Source organism: Equus przewalskii, chromosome 10 (genome assembly GCF_037783145.1).
Source record: "Equus przewalskii isolate Varuska chromosome 10, EquPr2, whole genome shotgun sequence".
Lineage (NCBI taxonomy): Eukaryota > Metazoa > Chordata > Mammalia > Perissodactyla > Equidae > Equus > Equus przewalskii.
Genome location: NC_091840.1, coordinates 32578930 through 32602271, shown reverse-complemented (window position 1 = coordinate 32602271; position 23342 = coordinate 32578930). Strand labels below are relative to the sequence as shown.

The following is a 23342-nucleotide window of genomic DNA, read 5'->3' as shown; positions in this document are numbered from 1 at the left end:
AGAAAAGAGAGAAAAGAAATCAGAGAATATATCCTTATATTTAAATAAGTAGAAGAAAAGAAAAAAGAAAAAGGAAGAGGCAACAAATGAGAGACAGAGAAATGTAAGAACCAGAATAGTGTTATGTCACGAACAGCTAGTGAGGGATTTGTCAAGCAGCAGTATTCCACAGACCAGAAGTAATTTAAGGGTATTTGTCTTGCTTTAGCATCAATCCCTTTTCTTAGGAAACAGCTGACACCATTAAGTTCAGATATGTCCCATTTTCTTTTTGCTTTCAACTATGTTATGGAGGAAATCAGGCAATCAAGAGAACTGTTTTCCTATTAAAATTGTGTTTGGTGGTCACATTTTTAATTTAAGCTAGTGAGAGCTCTCAATTTTACCGCTAGCAAAATAAAGTAAAATTTTCAAGTCTTGCCCTAAATCATTGGAGGCTTAGTTCCCAAGAATGCTCTTACAATTTTGGTGCTTATGTTCTTTTACTCTGTGACTCTTCGGTGGTCTGTCAAGTCTCCTTTCATTATATTTAGTACATGAAATCTGTGCCCAGAATTCAGGATTCCTAGTTGCAAGCCCAATATGCATTGCGTTGTCTCTTCAACCTAATTTGTGAAATGGGTGGTACTAATAAAGGGAGAATAAAATAGCTGATGAAGGATTATAAAACACTTTGCTAATATAAAATGAAACATCAAAGCTGAATAATAGTCTTAATTTAGGGTGAAGGGTTCCATTAGCAGAGTAAAAATAAAAAGGACAAAGGGTAGTGTTGCTTTGTACCTTGATAACAGTGTACAAATCAAAAGTACTGCTATTGATCCTCACTGCCCTGTGAACTCTCAACCCAGGAATTTGGCTCCCCTCCCTAACTCTCTAAGTATTTCCTTACCCACTAAGTCTGGTGATGGCACCTCCCCATATCTCCTGACAAATGCAAACAGGAACTTCTATTCAGCAGAGCCAACTTGATAACTGAGAAGATTCCTCTTCCATTTATCAGCACTTTGATTATCTTTTCGTATGTCTTACCATCTGCACTTAGCAAGAAAAATAAAGAGGTTAGAGCAATTAGGAAGTTACAAAGAACTCGGAGTTCACAAAGAGCAAGTCAAGGGATGTTCGGAATATTTGAACATACAGCCACATTTGGCGTGAGGGGGCCTACATACATCCTCAGGGCCAGAATAGGCCGGAGATCTGATCAAGCTGCTGGGAAGCTGAAGCAAAGATATCAAATGGCTCCTCAACTGAAGTCTTTAAAACTTGGGCTTCAGACATATCAACTTTTCAGGGTATTAAGGATGGAGAAAAGAAGTATAATTCATCTTTCATTCCACTAAAGGTGAGAAAAAGGAGCCACTCAGAAAAAATATGGAACGCTACTGGGAGTAAATGAACTCTGAGTTTTCCAGGCCTTTTTTGTGCAGATCACTGGTTCAAGTTGTCATAAAATCTTGGTAGGGACTGAAGTTCACCTGAGACACTTAGCCAACGCTACGGCCTAAAGCCAGTTGGGGGGCAAGAGTTTCTTTGAGTTAATTCTATAGGGATAAAAGAAATAAATAAAATTGTTTTTAATAGTCTCTAAAAGGCTCCTGTCCTGAAGGAGCTCCCCATCAGATCTGGGAGATAGACAGAAGGGCCCGAAATGATAAGAGAGCACTTTCAAAGCAATACAGCAAGTCTATCCGTTCATTTCACATTCTCCCAGTGTGTATGTGCTGTGCCCTGTGAATTTGCATTCCCTGTGTGTTGTTAACAAATGGCCTTAAGACCCTTGCGCATGAGCATGTCTTTGCATGACTGTAGATCTACAATCAGCTTTTAGTTCTCTTGAGAGCAGGAGCCATTCCCTTTTTTTGATGAGGAGATGCTTTCTTCCCCGTTAGGGATTATGCTCGACTCAGCACATCGATACTTAGGGAAGACAATAAAAGAGTTACTGGAGATGGGTTATTAAGCAGGAAGTTTTTCCTGAAAGAAGTGAGTTTTGTTCGGCGTTATGGAGGAGATTTAGGCATGATATAAAAGGGGAGGAAGAGAACTCTTCCTTGCTAAGAGGTCAAATTCCTGTAAAACTGACTTTAAAACTTAAATTTAGAGGGAGTATGCAGAAGTTTTCTCAAGAGAAAGCAGAAATTTGAAAATAATCATATCCTGATCAAATCGCAAGGCAACCACCAAATTTATTTGATCTCACATTTGTTTATTAAAACAGATAAGTCAGCATTCACTTTTTCTTAACATCTACTCTGTGCCTGGCACTATGCTAAGGAATGAATAAGTCCTAGTCCCTGATTTGAGGGAGCTCAGGATCTACTTTACAGAAAGGAGGAAAGGATTAATATTTTACTGAACTTCTACTAAGAACCACGCATTCTTCTGGAGGAAACTGGTAAGAGGTGGGGGGTCTCAGTGGGATACTGACTGATACAGCTAACTGTAAGAGGTAAGTGTCATTTAAGAATTTTTAATATATCACTTTAGGGGAATGTATGGGGGAAAGTGTTTAATTCTGGGGACTGAGGGCTGGTCAGGTGATTAGAGAAGGACCCAGTTTGGGCTGGGCTGGCGGGTCAAGGGTAAAAAGAGACAGATGTAGGACTTAGATCTTGGAGTCTCTGGCTCACAGGGGAAGAGGAGGTACCACTTTTTTTCTCTCTAGCGCCAAGTTGATAGGGAAAGGTCTAAAGGAAAAGAAAGAAAAGCGAATTTAGCAGAGAACCAAACTGCTTTCCCATCTCATACATTTTTTGTAAATGCTTTCTTAAGAGCAAAGATAGTGTTTTTCTGGTTTCATTCTCTTTAATGCCTATAACTCTGCCATAAGAGGCCACTTATATATCTCACTCTTTAGTAACTGGGAGCTCAAGAGATGCTGCTACTAGGAATTACTAAAATATTCAGAGGATGGAAATATCAACTGGCACCAATGCCAAGATATCCAGGCACCATCCGTAGAAACCTAGGGAAATGCTGAGCCCCAAATGGCAATCCCTTCCAGGCTCTCGCAACACCATCTCTCACTTGTCCTTTTATCCCCTGCCTGGAAGGCTACACTGTGGGTGGGAATAAAAATCTACTCTCCTATTGCATCAAGGCAGCTGCCAGCAGTCTGTTTGCCTTGTTCTTTGCTGGCAAATCATTAAACAGTCCCCCCAAAGCAGGCCTCTTCCCCAGGGCCACCCCATGGACAGGGTTTCAGAGCTGTGGTCAAAGGGCTGTCAGCAGTCAGGCTGGAGCCCTTGGGCTGTCTCCAACATAAGCCTCTCCTGACTGTTGCCTCTTCTGAACAGAAGTCTCCTTGGCCTGATCTCAACACTCCAATAGCCTCTGAGGAGAGACTCTGGGCATCTGAGTTGGCCCATGGCTTGAATAATTTTGTCCTTCTCCTTTGTAATTTCTAAGTGCAACTACTCCCATATCCCCTCTATTTTTTCTCTGTTGAAGCAGAGGCCCATGCTCCGTATTTTTTTCACTTTGCAATGTAATTGCAATATTGTATGTTACTGCCCTGGAGCTCGGGACTGGGATCAGCCAAGCAAACTCCAGTAACTTCACCTCATCCCCACTCACAATGTGACAACTGAAACCTGAGCATAGATTTAGTTGAGCTGGCCCATTTGGGTACAGTATCTATCCTCCAAGGGTTTATAAGCACGGGGCAAACCAGGCATGGAAGACAGCAGTATGGAGCAGAGTTTGCAGGGCAACTTGAAATCCCTACAACCTCCGGGCAGGAGACTAGGCCTGAGAAAAATGGAATGTGTGTGAAATAAGCAGGTTGATTTAGCCATTTCACACTCTTGCAGTGAAACACCCAAGTTAGCAATGCCTGATTAGCTCTGCTAGTAGTCCTGGTATGCCTCTGGCATATTTAAATAAAGAATCTGGTTTCCTCAAGTTTCATTTTGTTAGTCTTTTTTCGCAAAGACTGTCTGGGTTTAGTCTTTGGCTTTTAAAATCTTAACCTGAATAATTACTTGAAAACAAACAAGTACCTGCTCCCAGCAGGTTTCTAAATTCCTAACATCTCTGGCATGAGTTTGGCTAGAACAAGAACAGCAAAATCAGCAAGCAGACTGTGTCAAGGCTGTTTGCGAATAGCGTGTCGGGTTAATTTTGAGCACCTGTGAGAGTTCGGTTAACTACCTCACTGTGGTAATAGTTACAGCCATGCCTAGGAAGGGCCTTGGCCAAAGCTGCCTCAGACCCTTGTCCTGGAAATGTGCCGAGTAGGTATTACCCCTAGCAATACTGCCACCTGTGTCAAGACCTCAGTTTTTTCTTCAGAGGGCCTCTTTGAACAAGAGTTAACCAAACAAGAGTCCTCACATGGTACTTCCTATAGGATGGAGGTTAGTGAATGTGGCAGGATCTCCCGGGGACAGTGGTCATTAACTGAGTGGTGGAACTCAGCTGACATTTCAAGACCTCTTGGTAGGATTCTTGGTGGTTTGAGCTCTGAGTTCCTCACCTGGTAGAGGGAGTCCAAACGACGTGACTGGGATGTCTTCCCTTTGTGGGCCTCAGAACCTTGGTGTCCTATTTCATCTCCTTCCTTCCAAAGAGCTCTGATGTAACTAGAACCATATTTGATGAGCTCCCTCTCGTTTGCTCCTAACTTCATGAATAGCTTCCTGATGCTACTGTAACTAAAGGTCATTCTGGGCTGAGTCAGGACAAAACCTGTTTCTACCTGGGAATATAATGGACAAAACCTCTTGAGTGGTTGAAATTTTTCTCCTTCTCTCTGGTTACTGCCAAATAAGCTTTCTTCTCTGATATCAGTTTATTTCAAGAGCAACTCTGATAGTTAGGTGTTTCTTCTTTCTCCTCCCTTTCTCTTGCTGCTTATGACTCTGCTCATGACACTGTGAACCATCTATACAAAGATGCCAGGCAGAGTGTAGGGTCAGGAAAACCCCACCACGGGGCGCATTGTAGGGTAAAGAGGTCCAGTTACATCACGGAGCTTGGACACGATCTGAGATGAGGATAGGTGAATTTTTTAATTGATGAATGAAGTCTTTAACGTGGGCTGAGAGATAAAGGGAAATGGTAGCCTGGCTGAATGACCATTATTTGGGTCTGAGCTTCTGTGACCTTTACTTTCAGGACACACCTTTCTCATCCTTAGCAAACATGGACTATTCACTGGGAAAGCATCTCTGAGCAGTGTCTGGGCCTGGCTGCCTTTGTTGTGGCTAGGAGAAGAGATGAGATAAGCCCTAGGGGAGAGGAAGGAAGCCGAGGCTGCTGGGCAGAAAGAGCCTAGGCCCGGAGGGAAAATGAGCAGACAGACCTTGCTTCTATCTTGTTGCCAAGAATGATTCAAGTTTGAAAGTCCTACAAATGGAGGTCCTGAAGCATTCCATGTATTGTAGTACTCAGCTAACGTTTTGTACCACACAGAATACCTTCCAATACATGTACCTGGAGGTGGCATGGCGGACTAGACAGGGTACTGGGATTGACTTTAGGAGGCCTCAGTCTCCTTTAACTAGTTGTGTAACCAGGGGCGGTCTGTAACTTGAGTGTCACATTCCTCATCTGTAAAAAGCAATCTTGAAGGTCCCTTACAGGTATGAACCAGGCTCAGCTGTTAGGAATTCACATCTCTTTTTATAAACTGTGTGGAAACTGGATTCAAACTGAGTTTTATCCATTCTTTCACCAAATACTAAGGGTCTACAATATGCAAAGCCCCAGATTGGACCTTCAGTGATCTCAGTTTTTTTCCTCAGACTTTGTCACCCTGCTTCCTATTGGAAGCTGGCACATCATTTCAGTTCTTGTCAGCCCTCTTGCCCACCAGTATCCAGAAGGTTTTCTGGATCAAGTAAGAAACACTGGAGGCCTCCATCATCCGTCTTCTCTCTGCTAGTTCCCTCCCATCAGGTGGCCCAAGGTTGTGCTTCTTTTACCCCACCAACATTATTTTCTTTTGTACTTTAAAAGAATTATACATGGGGCTGGCCTGGTGGCACAGTGGTTAAGTTCATACACTCTGCTTTGGCAGCCCGGGGTTTCCGGGTTTGGATCCCAGGTGTGTACCTACGTGCCGCTCGTCAAGCCATGCTGTGGCAGCATCCCACATACGAAAATAGAGGAAGATTGGAACAGATGTTAGCTCAGTGCCAATATTCCTCACACACACAAAAAATTACACAATTAAGCAGGAATATATTTTCCTTGTAAAAATGTTTTAACAAAATAGATAAAAGTAAGCTCTACTTGACAGTTCCCAAGCCTCCCAACTTAATTTGTTAGGAAACTCAGCCATCCCAAAGAGATAGCAACAGGCTAAGGTAAGGATGGGAATGAGGTCTAGAGGTTCCCAAATGCAAGCCTATACAATCACCGTTAGGATCTAACCTGTAGGTGTGAGCATCCACCTCCTTAAATAAAGGGCAAGGTGACCAAACTCGGCCTCAGAGGCTATCTATCCTGGTGCTGGGAGCTGGAAGCAGCAACTCCAGGCCAATCTGTTTTTTCCCAACCCTCTACCTACAGGAGCTTGACTTTATGATGCTGGTGTGTCCTGCTGCCTGAGATAAAAGACAGGGAGTTCTAAGTTCAGGTAATGGAGGTTGCACAGGAGAGAAAGATTATAAAATCTGAAAAGAGGAAATGGGGAAAAGGGTGCCTTTGATGCCTGGCCAATGTTCCTGATTACAAAGGCAAAATTGTAGCAGGCAGTAAAGTTACCTGTCCAAGGGCTGGGTGAAGGTCTGTACGTGGAATCAGAGAAGTAAGAGATTATTGCGGCCAAGGTGGGGGGAGGAGGGTGCTGGGAAACAGGAGACAGTAAAGAATTGCTTGCAAAAGCACACACCCCAAGAGGAGGAGATCCCATGGATAAAAGGAGACCAGCATTAAGTTCCGGGCTCAGTTGAGCCCTGGAATGCCCTTTGTAAGGAGGTAATGAGATCACATGGCTGCCTTCATGGGAAGGAGGCGGGCTGAGAACTGGAAGAGCTTGTTCAGTGGGGTTGGGAGGGCTGAGCACAGGAGGGAAGTGACCGTGGATAATGAGCTGTCCCAGACAGCACCTTGTGGAACGCTGGTGTTCAGAGGCACTGTTGGTGATCGCCAAGGGAGAAGAAGCCGTCAGAAGGGGCTTCGTCCCTTCCAGGAATAAGGAGGGATGCAATAATAATAAACCACTGCCATTTAATGAGCACTTATTGAGTGGCAGGCTCTGTGCTAGGAACTTATATCCATCATCTCCAGTCATCACGATAATCAGGAGGCATTTTTGTTCCCATTCTGAAGATGAGGAATGTGAGACTCAGACGGGCTTAAGTAACCTGCCCAAGGTCACCCAGGTCAATGACAGAGTCAGAATTTGAAACTTAGGTCTGTTTTGGGAGGGAGGGAAAAAAAAATCAGAAGAAATAAGTTTAAGGAGGAAGACAGAGACATGGAGAACAGACTCAAGAATATTAAATACAACGCATACCACTAAAGGACAGTACATACATCTTTACATAGCTGTGTAAAATGTGTGCTCAAAGCTGTGTTCTCAGCCAGAATGCTTGGACCCTGAGAACAAGTCCTCTTAGTTTGCTCCTCAAGGCGATAACTGGAACAAGAGTGTCCCAACTCCTGGCATTTCAGGAAGACACAGCTACCAATCCATAAGCCTAAGTTTCCAGGAGCCCTCCCCAGCCACACCCTCCCTGAATCCTGCAAGCCTGTTTCTCTTGGCCCTCTCCTAGTGTCACTGAGAGGATGGGTGGCCCAATGTAGAAATCATGTTTTCGTCTTCATTATTAGGAGACCTTGCATCCCAAGGCGGCAGATGCATTCGGATCTGTTTTCTTCTCAGGGGCCCTCTTCCCAGCTGAAAATTCTCTAGAGGAGGGAGCAAAGAAAGCCTGTGTGTTACACCCAAGGAAGATTAACACTGCCTTGCTAGGGAATGAACAGCACCCTGGTTGAATGGCCTTTTTTTGGTTTTTGTTTTTAATCTGAGGATACTCGAAAAACTCTCATTGTAAAAGAGTCAGACCGTACAAAGGAGTAGTGAGTATGGTTTTCATGCCACAAATATGAATTATACAAAAAACGTCATGGTACTTTATTTTCTTTTTAACAAATTAAATCTAACTTCAAGGCCCCAGCCCACTAAGTGGGTGGAAATTTGTTTTTCTGGGAGCTTTCCCCCAAGAGAGCAACCAAAACGGAAATATCTAAGGGACCCCTCTGATATTTGTCCATGCTGGTCACCACAAATATGCCCATTGTCCAAGCACACCCTTGAAATCCATGTGGGCACATCTTCTTTGTCAGGGTCCGGCCTCCTGGGGTCCACCCGTTCTGGGGCACAGGCTGCAGATTCCCACAATTTGGCACATCCCCAGGCCTCTCCCCACATCCCTCAGGATTCCAGGGACACTGCCCCCATACACACTCCTTTCTGCCTTCAGGACACTCACATTTCCTCAATGAGTTCAGTCTTTCACAAAAGCCAGGAAGATAGGTCTTTAGCAACATTTGCTTTTGGCAAATGCTCCTGAGGCAAAGAAATAGAAGGCAAGGCTGTCTTCTTGGAGTGGGAAGAGAGAAAAGACGCAAAACAAAATATAAATAGCTCTCATTCTTTTTCATTCTTCCACAACTGTGGAAAACTGATATTAATAAAAAATGAAACATATTAATATTTCAATATATTGTCCAAAGATTGAAATATTCAAAGCAAAACACTGTCGTTTCTCTTCATCATCTCCTCTCTAATTTCTCTTTCAAAGCCACCATTATTAGGATTTTGGTTTGGATTGTGTTGTCTTTACAGTTAATCTGGTTGTAGACCTTTAATATTTAATAAGAAAATATATATGTAGCAGGCACTGAAGGGGCAGCGGAGGTCAGCCATAGCCTGAGGGAGAGAGGGACAGAAGCAGGCAGCTGGAATACTGGGGGATAAGTCTCTGATCGTGGAACTACAGGAGGCGAGGGGGCCCAGAGGAGAGGCCTCCAACCTATCCTGACAGAGCAGCAAGTGCTGAAAGTGTTTGGGGACATAAAACAAGTTATTTCTGGAGCATGGGTTGCAAGGGGGGAAGATGTGTGGGAGGGAATGTAAGCCGTGAGTAAGGCATGAAGGCATGAGCCTCAGAGCGGGCAGAGCCTTTTAAGCTATGTTTAAAAGCTCAGACTTTATTCCAAGAGCTATGAGGAGCCTTTTAAGAGCTTAAAGTGGAAGAGTGACACGCTCAGGTTAGCATTTTAGATCACTTTGGCTTCAGCATAGAGAACTGAGTGGGGTGAGGTGACCCCAGTTGGAGGTTATTTCAGTAAATTGGAATAGCAGTGATGGAGGCCTGTATTAGAGTAGCCATAGAGGGAATGGAGGAAAGAGGACAAATAAAAGAAATGTTCAGGAGATAGAGTCGTTAGGACGTGGTGACTGGCTGGTGCTGGTGTTGGTGTTGGTGGTAGGGGGACAGCAGATGGAGGAGACTAGGAGGACAACCTCTGACTTGGGTAACAGGTAGATAGTGGTTCCAATCCCTAAAATAGGGAAGACTGGAGGAGCAGTTTTGAGAGATAAAACAATTAGTTCAATTTTGAACAAGCTAAGTTTGAGTTATCTCATTAAATTTCTTCAGGTAGAAATGTCCAGGCCCTGCCTGTTGGACGAATGGGTCTGGAGCTCAAGAAAGGTTTGGGCTGCACATATGTAATCAATGACCTCTATGTGGAACCTGAAGCCATGCGATTGGCTGGGGTGACCCAGGGGGAGCATGGAGAATGAAAAGAGAAGAGGGCCCAGCACGGAATCCTGGAGGTTACCACCAGTGTTTCAGGGACTCATGTCTGGGCCCTTATGCTTTAGGAATATATAATTAGGAAGGCAGATTTTCTTGGTCATGAGTTGGGGTAAGGTATCATGTTTTCAGAGTAAGATGGAAATTGTTTTTAACTTTTTTTTCCTTACCTTATCCTACTTCTTTCCATTTCTTCTGCTCTCGGCTGTGTAATCCTGGGCATATTAACTTCTTACTGCCTCAGTTTTCTCATCTTTAAAATGGAGAAATAGTAATTTCTACCTCCTAAGGCTGTTATGAGGATGAAAAGAGTTAATACACAAAAGTGCTTAGAAAAATCACTGGCCCACACAGTACTTACTCAATAAATGTGAACTATCATCATCATCATTATCATCATCATCATCATCATTCTTAGCATGGACAATGGAGGGATTGACTGTGTTCTTTTGGAGTTACATGACTCCAGAGGATGGAGTTAGACAGAGCTGGGTTCTAATCTCGTGTGACCTTAACTTCTCTGAGCCTCAAGCTTCTTTCTCTTCTTTAAATGGGGATGATCACACTTACCTCATAGTGAGATAATATCTGATGGGCCCTGGTGTGCCAGAGGCATTTGCTAATGGTTAATTTCCCCCCTCCCTCTTCCATAATTGTTAGCTTAGGACCAGGGAAGTCTGGTGACTCTGACATCAAGTTTTCCCCCCTCCACCTGTCAGAGGTATCCTACAATATAGCACTGCTCTGTACATGCCGGTTCTCCCTGCAAAGGCCTGGGGGCAGAGTGATGGTTAAATATTTGCAAATCCTTCTCTAAAGACAACTCTTCTCCAAAGTGATTTCCACCTCTCCCAACTGACCCTCTGGTCAGTGAGAGGTATCTTGGCATCATGAGACAGCTGGACCCCGGGTAGGGGTGGGAGAGTAAGTGAAGCAGTGGACTTCTGTGGCTACAATTTGTTGTTCCTGAAGGGAGCTCTTGCATCTTTTATTCTGTTGGAGCAGCTGACTTCTGACCCCTCACTACATCCTCAGACTGTCCTCTGTAGTCACCAAAGAGATCCTTCTCAAATGCAGATCTGTGGTCCCTGCTCCGCAGCACCTTTCCGGCCTCATCTCCTGCCTTCCCTGTCACACCAGACCTGACTGCCTGTAGTCCCTCCCAACCCCGTGCTTCCACGCGTTGGCAGGGGCCAGTTCCTCTGTCAGGGATGTGTCCTCTCCCTTTTCGTTAGTCCACTGGGTGAACACATACCTATTCAGCTTCCAAGGAAGCGCTCAAGTCACCTCCTGTGAAAATATCTCTGCCCTCCTGCATGGGATCGTTAGTCCCCCCTCCTTGTGCCCTCCCACAGCCCCTTGAATAAACCTGCATCATAACACACAGAACAATGTGTTTGCACACTTGTCTTCTGAACTTCTTTAAGGCAAGTAGCCTATCTCATTCATCGTCAACTCCTCAGTGCATTGCACGGTACCTGGCACCAAGGGGGCCTTCAGTGTTGGTAGAATGAAGAAATGAATGGATGTGTGGTTGGACAGATGGGCAGACAGACAGACTAATGGAGCTTGTTGAGATGGGGGCTATGCTTCACTGAAGTGAGAACAGCCCTCAACCTTATGCCCCAGCCTTTTTCTGGGGGTGGGGGTGGTGCATAACCTTTCTCCCACACTAAACCTTGATCACCACCAGACAGTCCTTAAATTCTGGGAGCAAGATTTGTATTCACAAGGCTAAAATTCAAAGGGAGGTAGTGCATATTCATTGAGAAACTACTGTGTTCAAGGGCCTACAGGGATACAGAGAGAGAAAATAGGCTGCAAGTGCTTTCACAAAGTGGCTGCCGTTAAATCCGTCATCAACATAATCATCTTTACAAACTCAACATTCTCTATGGTTCCTCTGATGGTTCTTTCTGGAAGTCCTTTCGACTTCAACAGCAGTGGAGAGGGAAGCTTGGGCAGTTCCCTAGTAGGAAATCCTCTTTCTCTCCAGGATACATTGGATGTCCACAGTGTGGGAGTCCCTGGCCCACAGGATTATCCAGAGCCAAATAAACCATACTCCCTTCTCACAGCACCTGGGAAAATTAGATTCAAGTGGGCAGTGTAATCACCTTGAATGAGAAGAGAGTGTACAGAAGGATAGTCTCATCCCTTTGATGAGGGCATCCTCTTGTCTCTGGTAGCACAGGTTGGGCACTTCCCTGTAAGCCATTGCTCAGCACCAGCCGGGCTAGAGGCACAGAGTCTTGGGCTGGACCTGCCATACTCTCAGAGCAGATGGGCTTGGCTGGCCCCATCTCCACTGCATCATTCCTGGGGACAGGATGAACTCCTAGGAATTGTGCTGTTCAAGGCTTAACTCTTAGCCAAGCCTCATCCCAAAATAGTCTTGTCTCCCTGTCAGCACCCTCCTTAATCCAAGCCACATGAGGGATGGGAATCTACAGGGCGACAGCTGCCTAGGGGCATCCTGGGGAGGCAGGAGCGCTGCCTTTGGGGAGCAAAGAGAGAAGGCAAGATTCTGAAGACACTGATGTAGGAACACTTGGGTGTTCTCTTAACCCAGGCATTTTGGAACAGGTAGAAGAATTAGGAGGTGAGAGAGGCTGGGGCAGGAGAAGAGCCCTCCATGTCTGGCCAGTTTGCAAACCAGGGCTTGCGGTTGTTAGCAGCTTTACTGCAGGCTCTTCATTTAGATCCCCCTTTTGGACACCCCTCCCTCCTATCTGCCCCATCCCTATTTATCCTTGGCCCTGGTACCCCCAAAATGACAACTGATAGTTACTAGCCTACTATGAGGCCATCTAATAAGAAGGTGCACTCTTTCACAGCAGCAAGAGATCTGCCTGTTTCCTGCCTAGAACAGCAGAGAGGTGCTTGGCTCTCACAGCTCACTCCTGCTCCCTAGAGCCTCCCTAACACAAGTCTTTCTCTCTCTTTCTCTACAGTCCCACCCCCTGTACCTGTGCAACGCCAGTGATGACGACAATCTGGAGCCTGGATTCATCAGCATTGTCAAGCTGGAGAGTCCCCAGCGGGCTCCCCGCCCCTGCCTGTCACTGGCCAGCAAGGTAGACTCACACTTGACCCGACACATGCTCTGAACTTCACTGAGCTTTGGGCTGTGAAGTACCTCTGTGCTCTCTGTCCCCTTGTCTCCTAAGAGTGATGTGCCCAATTCACTCAGGTTTTCCTAACCCATGACTGGTCTGAGAGAGGTGGAAATCCAGGCCTCCATCCTTTCCCCACCAACCGTCTACCAGCAGAACTCTTTGGCTGTCATCCAGGACATGCGCCCCACCCCCTCTCCTTCCCCATCACCTGGAAGTTCCTAAACTCCTTCCCCTGCCCAGCATCAGAGTAAAGAGGGGGTCAGTTGGAGGGGTCTTCCATCTTTCAGAAATATTTACTGAGCTCAATGCAAGAAGAGCAGAAACAGAAGCCATTGTTCCCACCTTTAAAAATTCATACTCTCCCTCCAAGATTGCAAACTGGTGGCCCCACATTTCCATGGGGCGCCGTTGGCTGAAGTTGGCAGCTGCTGCCTTCCCACAGCTGTGGGCTCTCTGGTTCACCACGCTCCCCACTGGCCTGCTACTTCGAGGGCCCTGTAAACGTGTGCATCCGTGACCCTTACTTTAACTTAGTTATGTTTTCTGTGTGCTTGCCATGTGCCAGGTGGGACATGGGGCAGATTCTTTATACATATTATCTCATTTACTTTTCACAACAAGCAGGAAAACTAGATATTCTTATTTTTTATTTGACACATGAGGCAAGTGAGGATCAAAAAACTTAAGTAACTTGCCAGGGTGACACAGCTGGGAAGGGGCGGAGCTGAGACTTGAACTGAGGCTTGTCCAGTTTTCAAACTTAATCTCTCTGCTCTGCTGCCTCCCGTCTGGCTGGGAAAACTGAACACATGTGAAAAGATTCTCATGGTGACATAAGCCAGAGTGTAGTTAGACTGTGTGTGACACAGTCAGGTGGACTTGGGGGAGGGAGTCCTCTTCCCAGAGGTGGTGAAAGAGGAGCATGATGGTCCCAACCTGTGTGCCTGCTCGTTGCACTCAGGCCCAGATCCCCTGGGAATTTCCTGAGGGCTGAGGAAATCGAGCCATGAGTCTCAAGGAAACAGCCTGTGTTCCTACCTGATCCCATGGGGGCAGGGATGTGGCAGGATCCTGAATGTGGTGCCCACAGGTAGAGGAAGATTTTCTCCCATCCTGGCCATGCTGATGCAGAAGGGGGCTCCAGGGTAGGTGGGAAGCAGGGACCAGGACACACCTGGAGGAGCTGGAGAGTGTGGTATTTCTACAAGTGTGGTATTTCTGTAAGGGTCCTTATTGGCAGCAAAATTTTGTTAGGCTGAAGCTGCCTCACTTCTGGATATTTCATTTCCATTGCTTTACAAAATATGGGCAAATGTCATTCATTTATTCATTTAGCAAATGAGTGCTGAGTGTTACTAGTGTGTGAGCGTGTGTGTATGTGAAAGAGAGAGAGACGGGGGAAGAAGGGTTCAGAGAAGCTCTGTCGTTTTTCTGAAGCAGCAAGGATGCACCCACAAAGGAAGTTTTCCTCTCAGCCCCAGGAGGACCACGCTCCTGTGGGGGAGATGAGACACGTACACAGACACTGAGAAGCAAGGAACACGTGGCCAGTGCTTGAGCACCCACTTCTGCTTAACCTTGTTGGGCCTTCGTTTCCATGGCGATAAAATGGGACTTTCATTTCCTACCCCGGTGATCATTGTGAGGACGAAATAATGTATCTCAAGTGACAAATAGTGCCTGAGCTAAAACACAAAACCAAAAAACCATTAGGGATTTAGAAGCGCCTTGGCTACTGCCCTGTGACCTCTTTTCTTTCACAGCCACTGCGGTCACTGCCCATGCTGCCTCCGCTCACACTCGCGGCTCGGCTTCTCCTCACATGGCTCCCCCCATCACTCCAGTTCCCCATTCTCTGGTGGGAACTGCTCTAGCCCCACACTCTCCAGCTGGTCAGGTCCATGGCTTCCCTCAGCTCTCATCCTTTGACCTGACCAAGTGCCTCCAACCTGGGATCCCCTGGCCCAAAGGAGGTCTGTGAAGGTAGTAATGTGGATCTTTGAGCTACTTCCAATATTTAAGAAGTCCCACAGGCTTAAGTAAAATACTCATTTTTGCCTTTGGTTGAAGTTCTGTCAGTTCAATGTGCTAATACAAGTTATCTCATAGGAAAAGGAACAGTGTGTAATAAATGAAGTTAGCTTGGTAAAACCTTTTTTAAAAAATATGGCTCGTGAGAGGCATAGGGGAAAGGTGGGTCTTTGGTTAGGAACGTTTGAAAACAGCTGACCCCAGTCAGCTCTGCCCTGGCATATCGATTAGTGTCGGGGGTGCCATCACCATTGACAGAGCTGGGGCGCTGGAGCCAGACAGACAACACATTGTCTTAAGCCTGGCTCATCCCCTGCCCCGCAGTGTGACCTGGACATTTTAGGTCACCTCTCCGAGCTTCTGTTTCCCCCTCTGTGAATGGGGAATAATAATGGCACTTACATCATAAGGTAGTTATGAGGATTTAATGAGACAGTACAGATGGAAGCTCTTAGACCTATGCTAAGCACATAGTAATCACTCAATAAAGGATTGCAGTTATCACTATTGTCATCACTGGCATCATCATCCCATGCTTTAATAGTTAACAGGGTTGGTTTTTTCGTCTCATTCCTCTCTCTGCTGATCTCTGAAATGCTCACCATAATTCTTCCGGACTCTTCCATTCTTTCACCACCACCACAACCTCCTCCCTATCCAGTGACCCAAATTGGTTTGTGTTTCTTTATTAGCAACTCCATAGCCATCCGTGTGATAAGCCAGGCCCCTGTCACCTCATGCTTGGACTAGTGCAGTGGCTTTTTGCCTGGAGGAAGGAGACGGCTCTGGAGGCAAGCAGATGGGTACAAGCCCTGCCTCTGTTACCCTCGAGACCCCTACCTAGTAACCAGACACTTGGAAGGCCAAAGTCCTGGGTAGGAATCCTGCCTCCAATGCTTATCAGCTGTGTGACTCTGGGCAAGTTATTTAGTCTCTCTGAGCCTTAATTTCCTCAACTCAAAAGTGGAGCTGATGACTGTCTTGTAGAGTTGTGTGGAGTAAATGAAATCATGTATGCAAAGCACATAGTAATATCTGACATAATAATAATTAATAGTTAAGGAACACTTACCATGTGCTAGGCACTATTATAAGGCTTTACGTGGATTAACTTAGAGTCCTCAAAACACCCCTGTGAGGTAGGTCCTATCATTGTCCCCAGCTTCCAGAAAGGAAAACTGAGGCAGAGCAGTTATGTAACTTACCCAAAGTTTCATAGCCAACAGCTGGTAGCAGATTCAGGATTCAAACCTAAGCAGTCTGGGCAGACAGGGTCTCAATAAAGGTTACACCCTTTCTATTTCCTCTACCCTTGCTTTCAAACCCAGATAAATCTCTCCTCCTCTATTGAATCTTTCCCAAATGGCTCAGCCCAGCTAGCCCACTAGGGGCTGAAAGCCCTCCCTCCTCTCACGCTGCCGGGGTTGCTGTCCATGCTTTCCACACCTCCAGGTTTCAGGGAGGTGCCTTGGGAGGAGGGGGAAGCCGAGAGTACTTCATACCCCTACCCCTACCCTCAACCTCAGCTGACTTTTATCTGTTTTGTATATTGAAGATTTGTGTCAGGTTGTGTGTGTGTGTGTGTGTGTGTGTGTGTGTGTGTGTGTATGGTGGTGGGGGAAGGGGAGGGAAGAGCTTTCTTCAGTGAAAAAAGGTTTGGAATCGCTGGTCTGTTTCATTCATTTGTACTCTAGAACGTCGTTATCAGCATTATAATTTTATGAATATGCCTTGCCTCCACAGCTAGATTATCAGTTATTCTGGAGGGCCTGGCCTTCCCTGATTTGGTGCCCTGGGCACAGTGGGTGCTTAGTCAATCTTTGATGAGCAGGAGATATACAGAGACTGTCACTGTGTCTGGAGAGGAAAATCTGAGGCCCAGAGAAGTGCACAGTGTAGTGAAGAAGTCCTGGAGTGTATTGGCTCCCATTGCTAGAGGCTGTGGGCAGCCTTGCTTGCTGCCCCTAGGGGCTGGCTGACTCTTTGCACCTCCCAAAGAGGTCTCTGGGTTTTTCTTTCTAAAACCCAGTCTTCCTGTCTGGAAGGCCTGCCCACCCTCTCTGCCTTCCATATTCTAGTCCCCAAGAAGTGCTTCTTGGGCTGGCCCAGTGGTGCAGTGATTAAGTTTGCACATTCTGCTTTGGTGGCCCAGGGTTTGCTGGTTCGGGTCCCAGGTGCAGACATGGCACCGCTTGTGAAGCCATGCTGTGGCCGGTGTCCCACATATAAAGTAGAGGAAGGTGGGCACGGATGTTAGCTCAGGGCCAGTCTTCCTCAGCAAAAACAGGAGGATTGGCAGCAGATGTTAGCTCAGAGCTAATCTTCCAAAAAAAAAAAAAAGGAGTGGCTCTTTTCCTCCCTCCCTCCTGCTTTCTTGGGTGCAGGTGGACTAGAGGGAAACATAGATAGCCCCAGAGTGGGCTGCCATCTGGCCCCAAATCGTACTTTTTGATTCCTAGAACTCTGGACACAGGCACCCACTGCCTGAAAGTCCTGTTTGTTTCCCCTGTTGGCCAACTCTCTCTCTTTGATCACTTTTACAACTTTGTAATTATGGGCTGTAATGGGCTGGGGTGTTTGAACGTCAGGGTAATTACTTTCCACTGTTCCTACCCCAATCCTTCAAAGGGAGAGGGGTGGGGAAGTAAGGAAACCTCCAGAGAAGGAAGTCTGTGCCTTTCCCTCATGCTCTTCCAGGTTGGGCTGAATCCAGAGTCTCAATCTGGGGATGAGAAACATGAGGCCCTGGCAGCATAGAGGACCCAGGAATCTCAATTCTGGGACTACTGGGGTGACCTCCCCACTCCTTGGCCAAGTCCTGGATCATGAGATTAGCAGTAGGAGTCCCCCTACTACTGGGGCTGCTCCCATTCCCTGGGTTGGAGAGCTCTGAAGATTAGAGAGCTTCTTTTTGCCTGGGGTCGCCTAAGTAGGGTGGACTTCCTGGGAGAACGTGGGTAGGAGGAGGATGCAGGCTGGGACCTCTCAATTTCTCCAGCAGTTCTTTTCTGGAGTCCTATGAATTTCCAGTCAATTAGCCTGGCGAGCCTGGACCTGGGCTGGGCCTGGGTGCTGGTAGAGGGCCCAGCCAAGCTCATGGGGAGGGAGGGCGGGAGAGAAGAGGGAAGTTATCCTCCTGACCAAAACAGGGCCCCACTTGAGTGTCTCCACTGCCCTTCTCGGGCTCCCCTGCCTGCAGGCTGCCAGTTGTGAGGGGCCCCCTGGCCCCCGCTGCCGCTTGGGGAGTGGGGAGCAGGGAGCAAGGAGCTGCTCCCCTGGCTTGCCACGCAGGAGACCTGCCCCAACAGGCTTTCCCCAGGAAGGGAAGCAGAGATCAAAGTGCTGAGAGTGTGAGTAAGCCCCTGCACTGGCTCCTCTTCCTGCCACCACCACTTGCAGAAGGATTAACTCCATCGGTGCCTGTAGGAAGGCCCAAAGACTCGGCAGACCCCTGGTTGGGGGGGGGGGGGGCGCGGGGCATGAAGTCCCAGCCTGATGCCATTGCAAGATGAGCCTCTGCTCTGGGGAGGAAGGCTGGAGAATGGCTGTGCTGCCAGGGAGACCTGACACCAGGTGGGGAACAGTGTCTGTCTGTTGGTCCTTTGCCCTTGTGCCTCCACCCCACCCTCAGCTCTTATCTCCCTTCTCTTACCCCATACCCAGAGCCCCTAGATTCCTGCTTTTTGTTCTGTTTCTGGCTCTGCTGTCTGCTTTGCCTGGTTGGCTAGATTCTGCTTCCCTGAGCCTGCTCTTGGAGCCTTGGCGAGCACGCATGTGCACACATGCATAGTTGTATCCTTGTGGGAACAGCCTCTCAGGTCCCTCCCCACCTGAGTCTCTAGTGCCACCCTCAGGGAGGGGATGAAGGGATAAAGCACTGGAGGGACTCCATTAAGTCCTTGAATTGGAGCCAGAGAAAGAGTTGGCAAACTAGAGTGTGGCAGGCAGAGAGAGCCCGGAAGATGGGTTGAGCCTGGCCCTCTGCCAGGGGACCTTGGGTGGGAGCAGTGTCCCAGGCTCTTGGAACTTTGCCTGAGCTGGGGGATGCCCCGCAGGCTCCTCCAGTCAGGTAGGGCTGGACCTTCGAGCGCCCAGCTCTATTTGGAAGGAGCTCTCCAACTGTCTACTCTCCCCCTCTTCTCTCTGTACTGGGAACTGGTCACTCCCTACTCCCTGGGGGCTGGGGGGGGGAGGTGCTGGGCACTCCCTACTCTCTGTTCTCACACTTCTTAGTGAAGACAGACTGGTGGAACCCCGAGGGCAGAGACTGTATCTCATTTGTCCTTAGCCCTAGAGCCTAGTCCACCACCTGACACCTTCTAAACCCTTGTTAACGGTTTGCTCCATTACAGAAGGGAGGATTCAATGTTATCCTTGAAGGCAGTGGGACCTGGGTGAGCTCAGGGCAGGGCGGGAGATCCTAGTCCCACTGATCCCTTGCATGTGTCATATATGTGAATGTGCACAGATGTGGTATGTGCAAAACCCTAGGGAGGGATGGATGTGTGAGGGGGTGAGGCCGGAGAATGGATGGGCTGTATTCTTCTCTGACCCCAGCCTGATCTCCGCTGTGTGTCTCTGCAGGCCCGGATGGCAGGTGAGCGAGGAGCCAGTGCTGTCCTCTTTGACATTACTGAGGACCGAGCTGCTGCTGAGCAGGTACCCAGAGACATTGGGGTGTTGGAGGAGGGGGCTGGACAGAGCAAGATAAAGTTACCAGGGGAGGGAGAAGTCAGGACACAGCAGCTCTTGTGGGCACTTTCCCTCCTGCAGCTGCAGCAGCCACTGGGGCTGACTTGGCCAGTGGTGTTGATCTGGGGTAATGATGCTGAGAAGCTGATGGAGTTTGTGTACAAGAACCGAAAGGCCCATGTGAGGATTGAGCTGAAAGAGCCCCCAACCTGGGTAAGCACACCAGATCTCCAGATCCTGCCCCAGCACCTGCTCTCACCCCGACTTTGTCCTGTGGCAACTCCCACCAAAGCCCTTAGACTCCTGGAGCTATAGAGACCTTAGAAACCCTCTGGTCCAACTTCATCCACCAGCTGTGTGCCTCTGGGTAAGTTTCTTCCCATCTCTGGGCCTCATCTGCAGAATGAACAGATTGGACCAGCTGAGTTCTAAAGTTGTTTTCGGCTCTGTGGTTTCATGGCATAGAGTAGCAGAACCAGAATGAAATCCTGGCGCCCTAGCCCCCTAACCCCTGGCTGGTGTTTCTCCACTGGCTAGGAAACTCACCCAGCTGTTCACTTGGTAACTCCCACCTTGCAGAGGGGTCCCTTCCCCCTTTTTCCCAGGCACACAGGTCTTCAGATAGATAGTACCTCTGATGGCTGACATCTGGGGGACCTTCTCCTGTGAGTGTCCATGGGCAGAGAGGGACTAGCTGGCCCCACCTGCAGGTTCCTCCCCACCTCATCCCCTCTGCTGGAAGACTCAAGGGGACCTCCAGCTCTCTGTGTGTCTCCTGGGCTCCCGTGTTCCTCCCAAATTGGCCCAGCTCCTTCCAGAAGTATGACCCTTTCCTTCTCTGCTCACTCCCCCAGCCAGATTATGATGTGTGGATCCTCCTGACTGTGGTGGGCACCATCTTTGTGGTCATCTTGGCTTCGGTGCTCCGCATCCGATGTCGCCCCCGCCACAGCCGGCCGGTGAGCAGGGTGGGCTCCCTGGCAGAGGTGGGCATGTGCATGTGTGTGGGAGAGTGGGGAGCAGGAAGGGAAAAGTGAGGAAAGAAGTTGCCTTTATACCCATGAAACAGTTTACATCTAAATACCCTGGCATCTGACTCTGTTGATTTCCTGCAGCCTCTCTCCATAGGCTTGCTCATTCATTCATTCTTTCAACAAATATGATGAGCTCCTATCATGTGCCAGGCACTGTTCTAGGCATTGGTGACAGCACAGGGAACAAAAAAGACAAAAGACCCCTTCCCTCAGGGAGCTTTCCTTCTAGTGGGAAGAGACAATGAACAAAATAAATAAGTAAAATATATAGTGTTTTAGATGGTGGTGTATGCTAGGGAGAAAAATAAAACAGAAAAGGGGAGAGGAAATGTGAAGGGGATGGGGTTAATTTTTAAAAGCAAGGCCAGGGAAGGCCTCATTGAGAGGATGACATTACAGGGAAGACCCTAAATGGGTGATGGGGTGACCTGAGCAGGTATCTGGGGAGAAAGTGATTGAGGTGGAGAAAACAGTAAGGGCAGAGGCCTTGAGGCAGAAGTGTGCCCAATGTGTCTGAGGAACAGCAAGAAGCCCATATGGCTGGAACAGAGCGAGGGGGAAGTCAGAGCAGGAGGTGAGGACAGAGAGTTCATGGGGGCCCAGGTGTACTGGACTGTGGAGGCCATTGTCAGGGCTGGGTTTTTTACTCTGGGTGAAATGGGAGCCACTGGAGCGTTTTGAGCAGAAGGAGTGCCATGATCTGATTTAAGTTTTAACATGATTGTTCTGCTGTTGTGATGACACTAGATTACAGGGAGGCAAGGCTGGAAGCAGAGAAACCAGCTCAGAGGCTGTTATAGGAATCCAGGTGACAGTAATGGTAACTTGGATTAGAGAGTAGCATTGAAAATGGTGAGAATTAGATTCTTCGTGTATTTTGAAAGCAAGCCAACAGGTTTACTAATGGATTGATGATGGAGTATGAGAGAGAGGAGTTAAGAATGGCACCAAGAGCCAGCCCCAGCGGCCTAGTAGTTAAGTTCAGCATGCTCTGCTTCAGCAGCCTGGTTTCGGTTCCTGAGTGTGGACCTACACTGCTCTGTTAGTGGCCATGCTGTGCCTGTGGCCTACATACTAAAAAATAGAGGACGATTGGCATAGATGTTAGATCAGGGTGAATCTTCTTCAGCAAAAGAAGAATGGCACCAAGATTTTTGGCCTGAGCAGTTAAAAGGATGGAATTGCCATTACCGAGATGGGAAAGACCTGGGGGAGGATAGGTGTGAGCCTCAGGATGGTTAATGGGATTAGGAGTTCAGTTTGGGGCATGTTAAATTTGACATGCCTATTAGATATCCAAGTTGAAATGTTGAGCAGACAGTTGGATAAAAAAAGTTTCTCTCATGAGTCATCAAGGGAAGAAAAACTTAATGGTATGTGCAGAGGAGTGGGGTGGGAGGGCTTGACCTGTTTGGCAGAGCCACGTATGAGCTTGAAGGGGACAAACTGCCAGGGATAGTCAGTTGGCCACGTGCTCTAACTGAGTGACTGGGAACTGAGTACAAGCTGGGTTCAGGGATGAGGGAAGAGGAGCCCTTGCCCCATTCTGAGCCCTACCCCTCTTCCCAGGATCCCCTTCAGCAGCGAACAGCCTGGGCCATCAGCCAGCTGGCCACCAGGAGGTACCGAGCCAACTGCAGGAGGGCCCGGGCTGAGTGGCCAGACTCAGGTAGCAGCTGCAGTTCAGCCCCTGTGTGTGCCATCTGCCTGGAGGAGTTCTCCGAGGGCCAGGTAAGGCAGGGCTTGTCGTTCACCTCCATGACCAGGCTGGGGAGGGAGGCTGGAGCTTGGGGGAGAAGGCACATAAGGCTGGTGTGGGTACGCCGGCTGCATCTGTGTTCTGTATACCCTGCATGGAGAAGAGGTAGGGGACAGCTCTGAGGTTTGGTTATTTTCCTGGTCTTCTGGGGAAAGAGAACTATTGAGCGTATACCATGTGCCAGGCTCTGCAGTGGCTTTCAATGCATTATCTCAGTTTAGCCTCATGACAGTAAGGGATGGGGGTAGATTAGTTTTTTATCCTCATTTTACAGCAGAAAACTGTCTGTTAAGAAAATTGCCCGAGGTCATGCAGCTAAGTGGCAAAATCCAGGTCTACCCCATACCAAAGCCCATACCTTTTCTGCTCTGCTCTGAGGTCTTTTGCAAGTATGTGATAGCAGAAAGGAGAGGCCAGAGGGAGTCAGGGGGATGTCCTGACTCCTGGCCGCTCATGTACCTACAGATAACTTTGGTTTGGCCCCTTGTTCTCTCCAGGAGCTCCGAGTCATTTCCTGCCTCCATGAGTTCCACCGAGCCTGTGTGGACCCTTGGCTCCAGCAGCACCGGACTTGCCCCCTCTGCATGTTCAACATCGTAGGTAGGAGGTGGGCCAGGGACTCCCCTCTGTGCAGGCAGATGGGTCTAGAACAGGGCTTCCCTCTGGGAAACAGTTTTGCCTTAAAGCTGAGGAGAAAGCAGAACGGCCTCAGCGGTTCTTTAAGCTGTGTACTGCTCAAGCCTGCCTCATCTGAGGGGAAGGGCTGCTTCATTGTAGGCATCTTTATTATTTTAAAAATATTTGTATTTTAATGACAACTTTGTTGATTCTAAATCCGAGTGATTTGTATACTTATTATTCTAATTTTCTGGCAATAAAGTATCCTATTCTAACAAAACCAGGATATTATGACAATTTTCTTAAAGAT

At 47.8% G+C, this 23342-nt stretch overlaps 1 protein-coding gene across 3 annotated transcripts in view; it reads left to right on the top strand.

The window, feature by feature from the left end:
- Nucleotides 1-23342, top strand: part of RNF43 (ring finger protein 43) — a 59951-nt gene that overhangs the window by 31299 nt on the left and 5310 nt on the right. For all 3 annotated transcript variants that reach the window (XM_070562274.1, XM_070562276.1, XM_070562275.1), the window contains 6 exons: nt 12734-12856; nt 19514-19588; nt 19703-19834; nt 20476-20580; nt 22225-22386; nt 22912-23014. In XM_070562274.1, coding sequence (XP_070418375.1) covers nt 12734-12856; nt 19514-19588; nt 19703-19834; nt 20476-20580; nt 22225-22386; nt 22912-23014 — 700 coding nt within the window. The remainder of the gene's footprint in view (nt 1-12733; nt 12857-19513; nt 19589-19702; nt 19835-20475; nt 20581-22224; nt 22387-22911; nt 23015-23342) is intronic.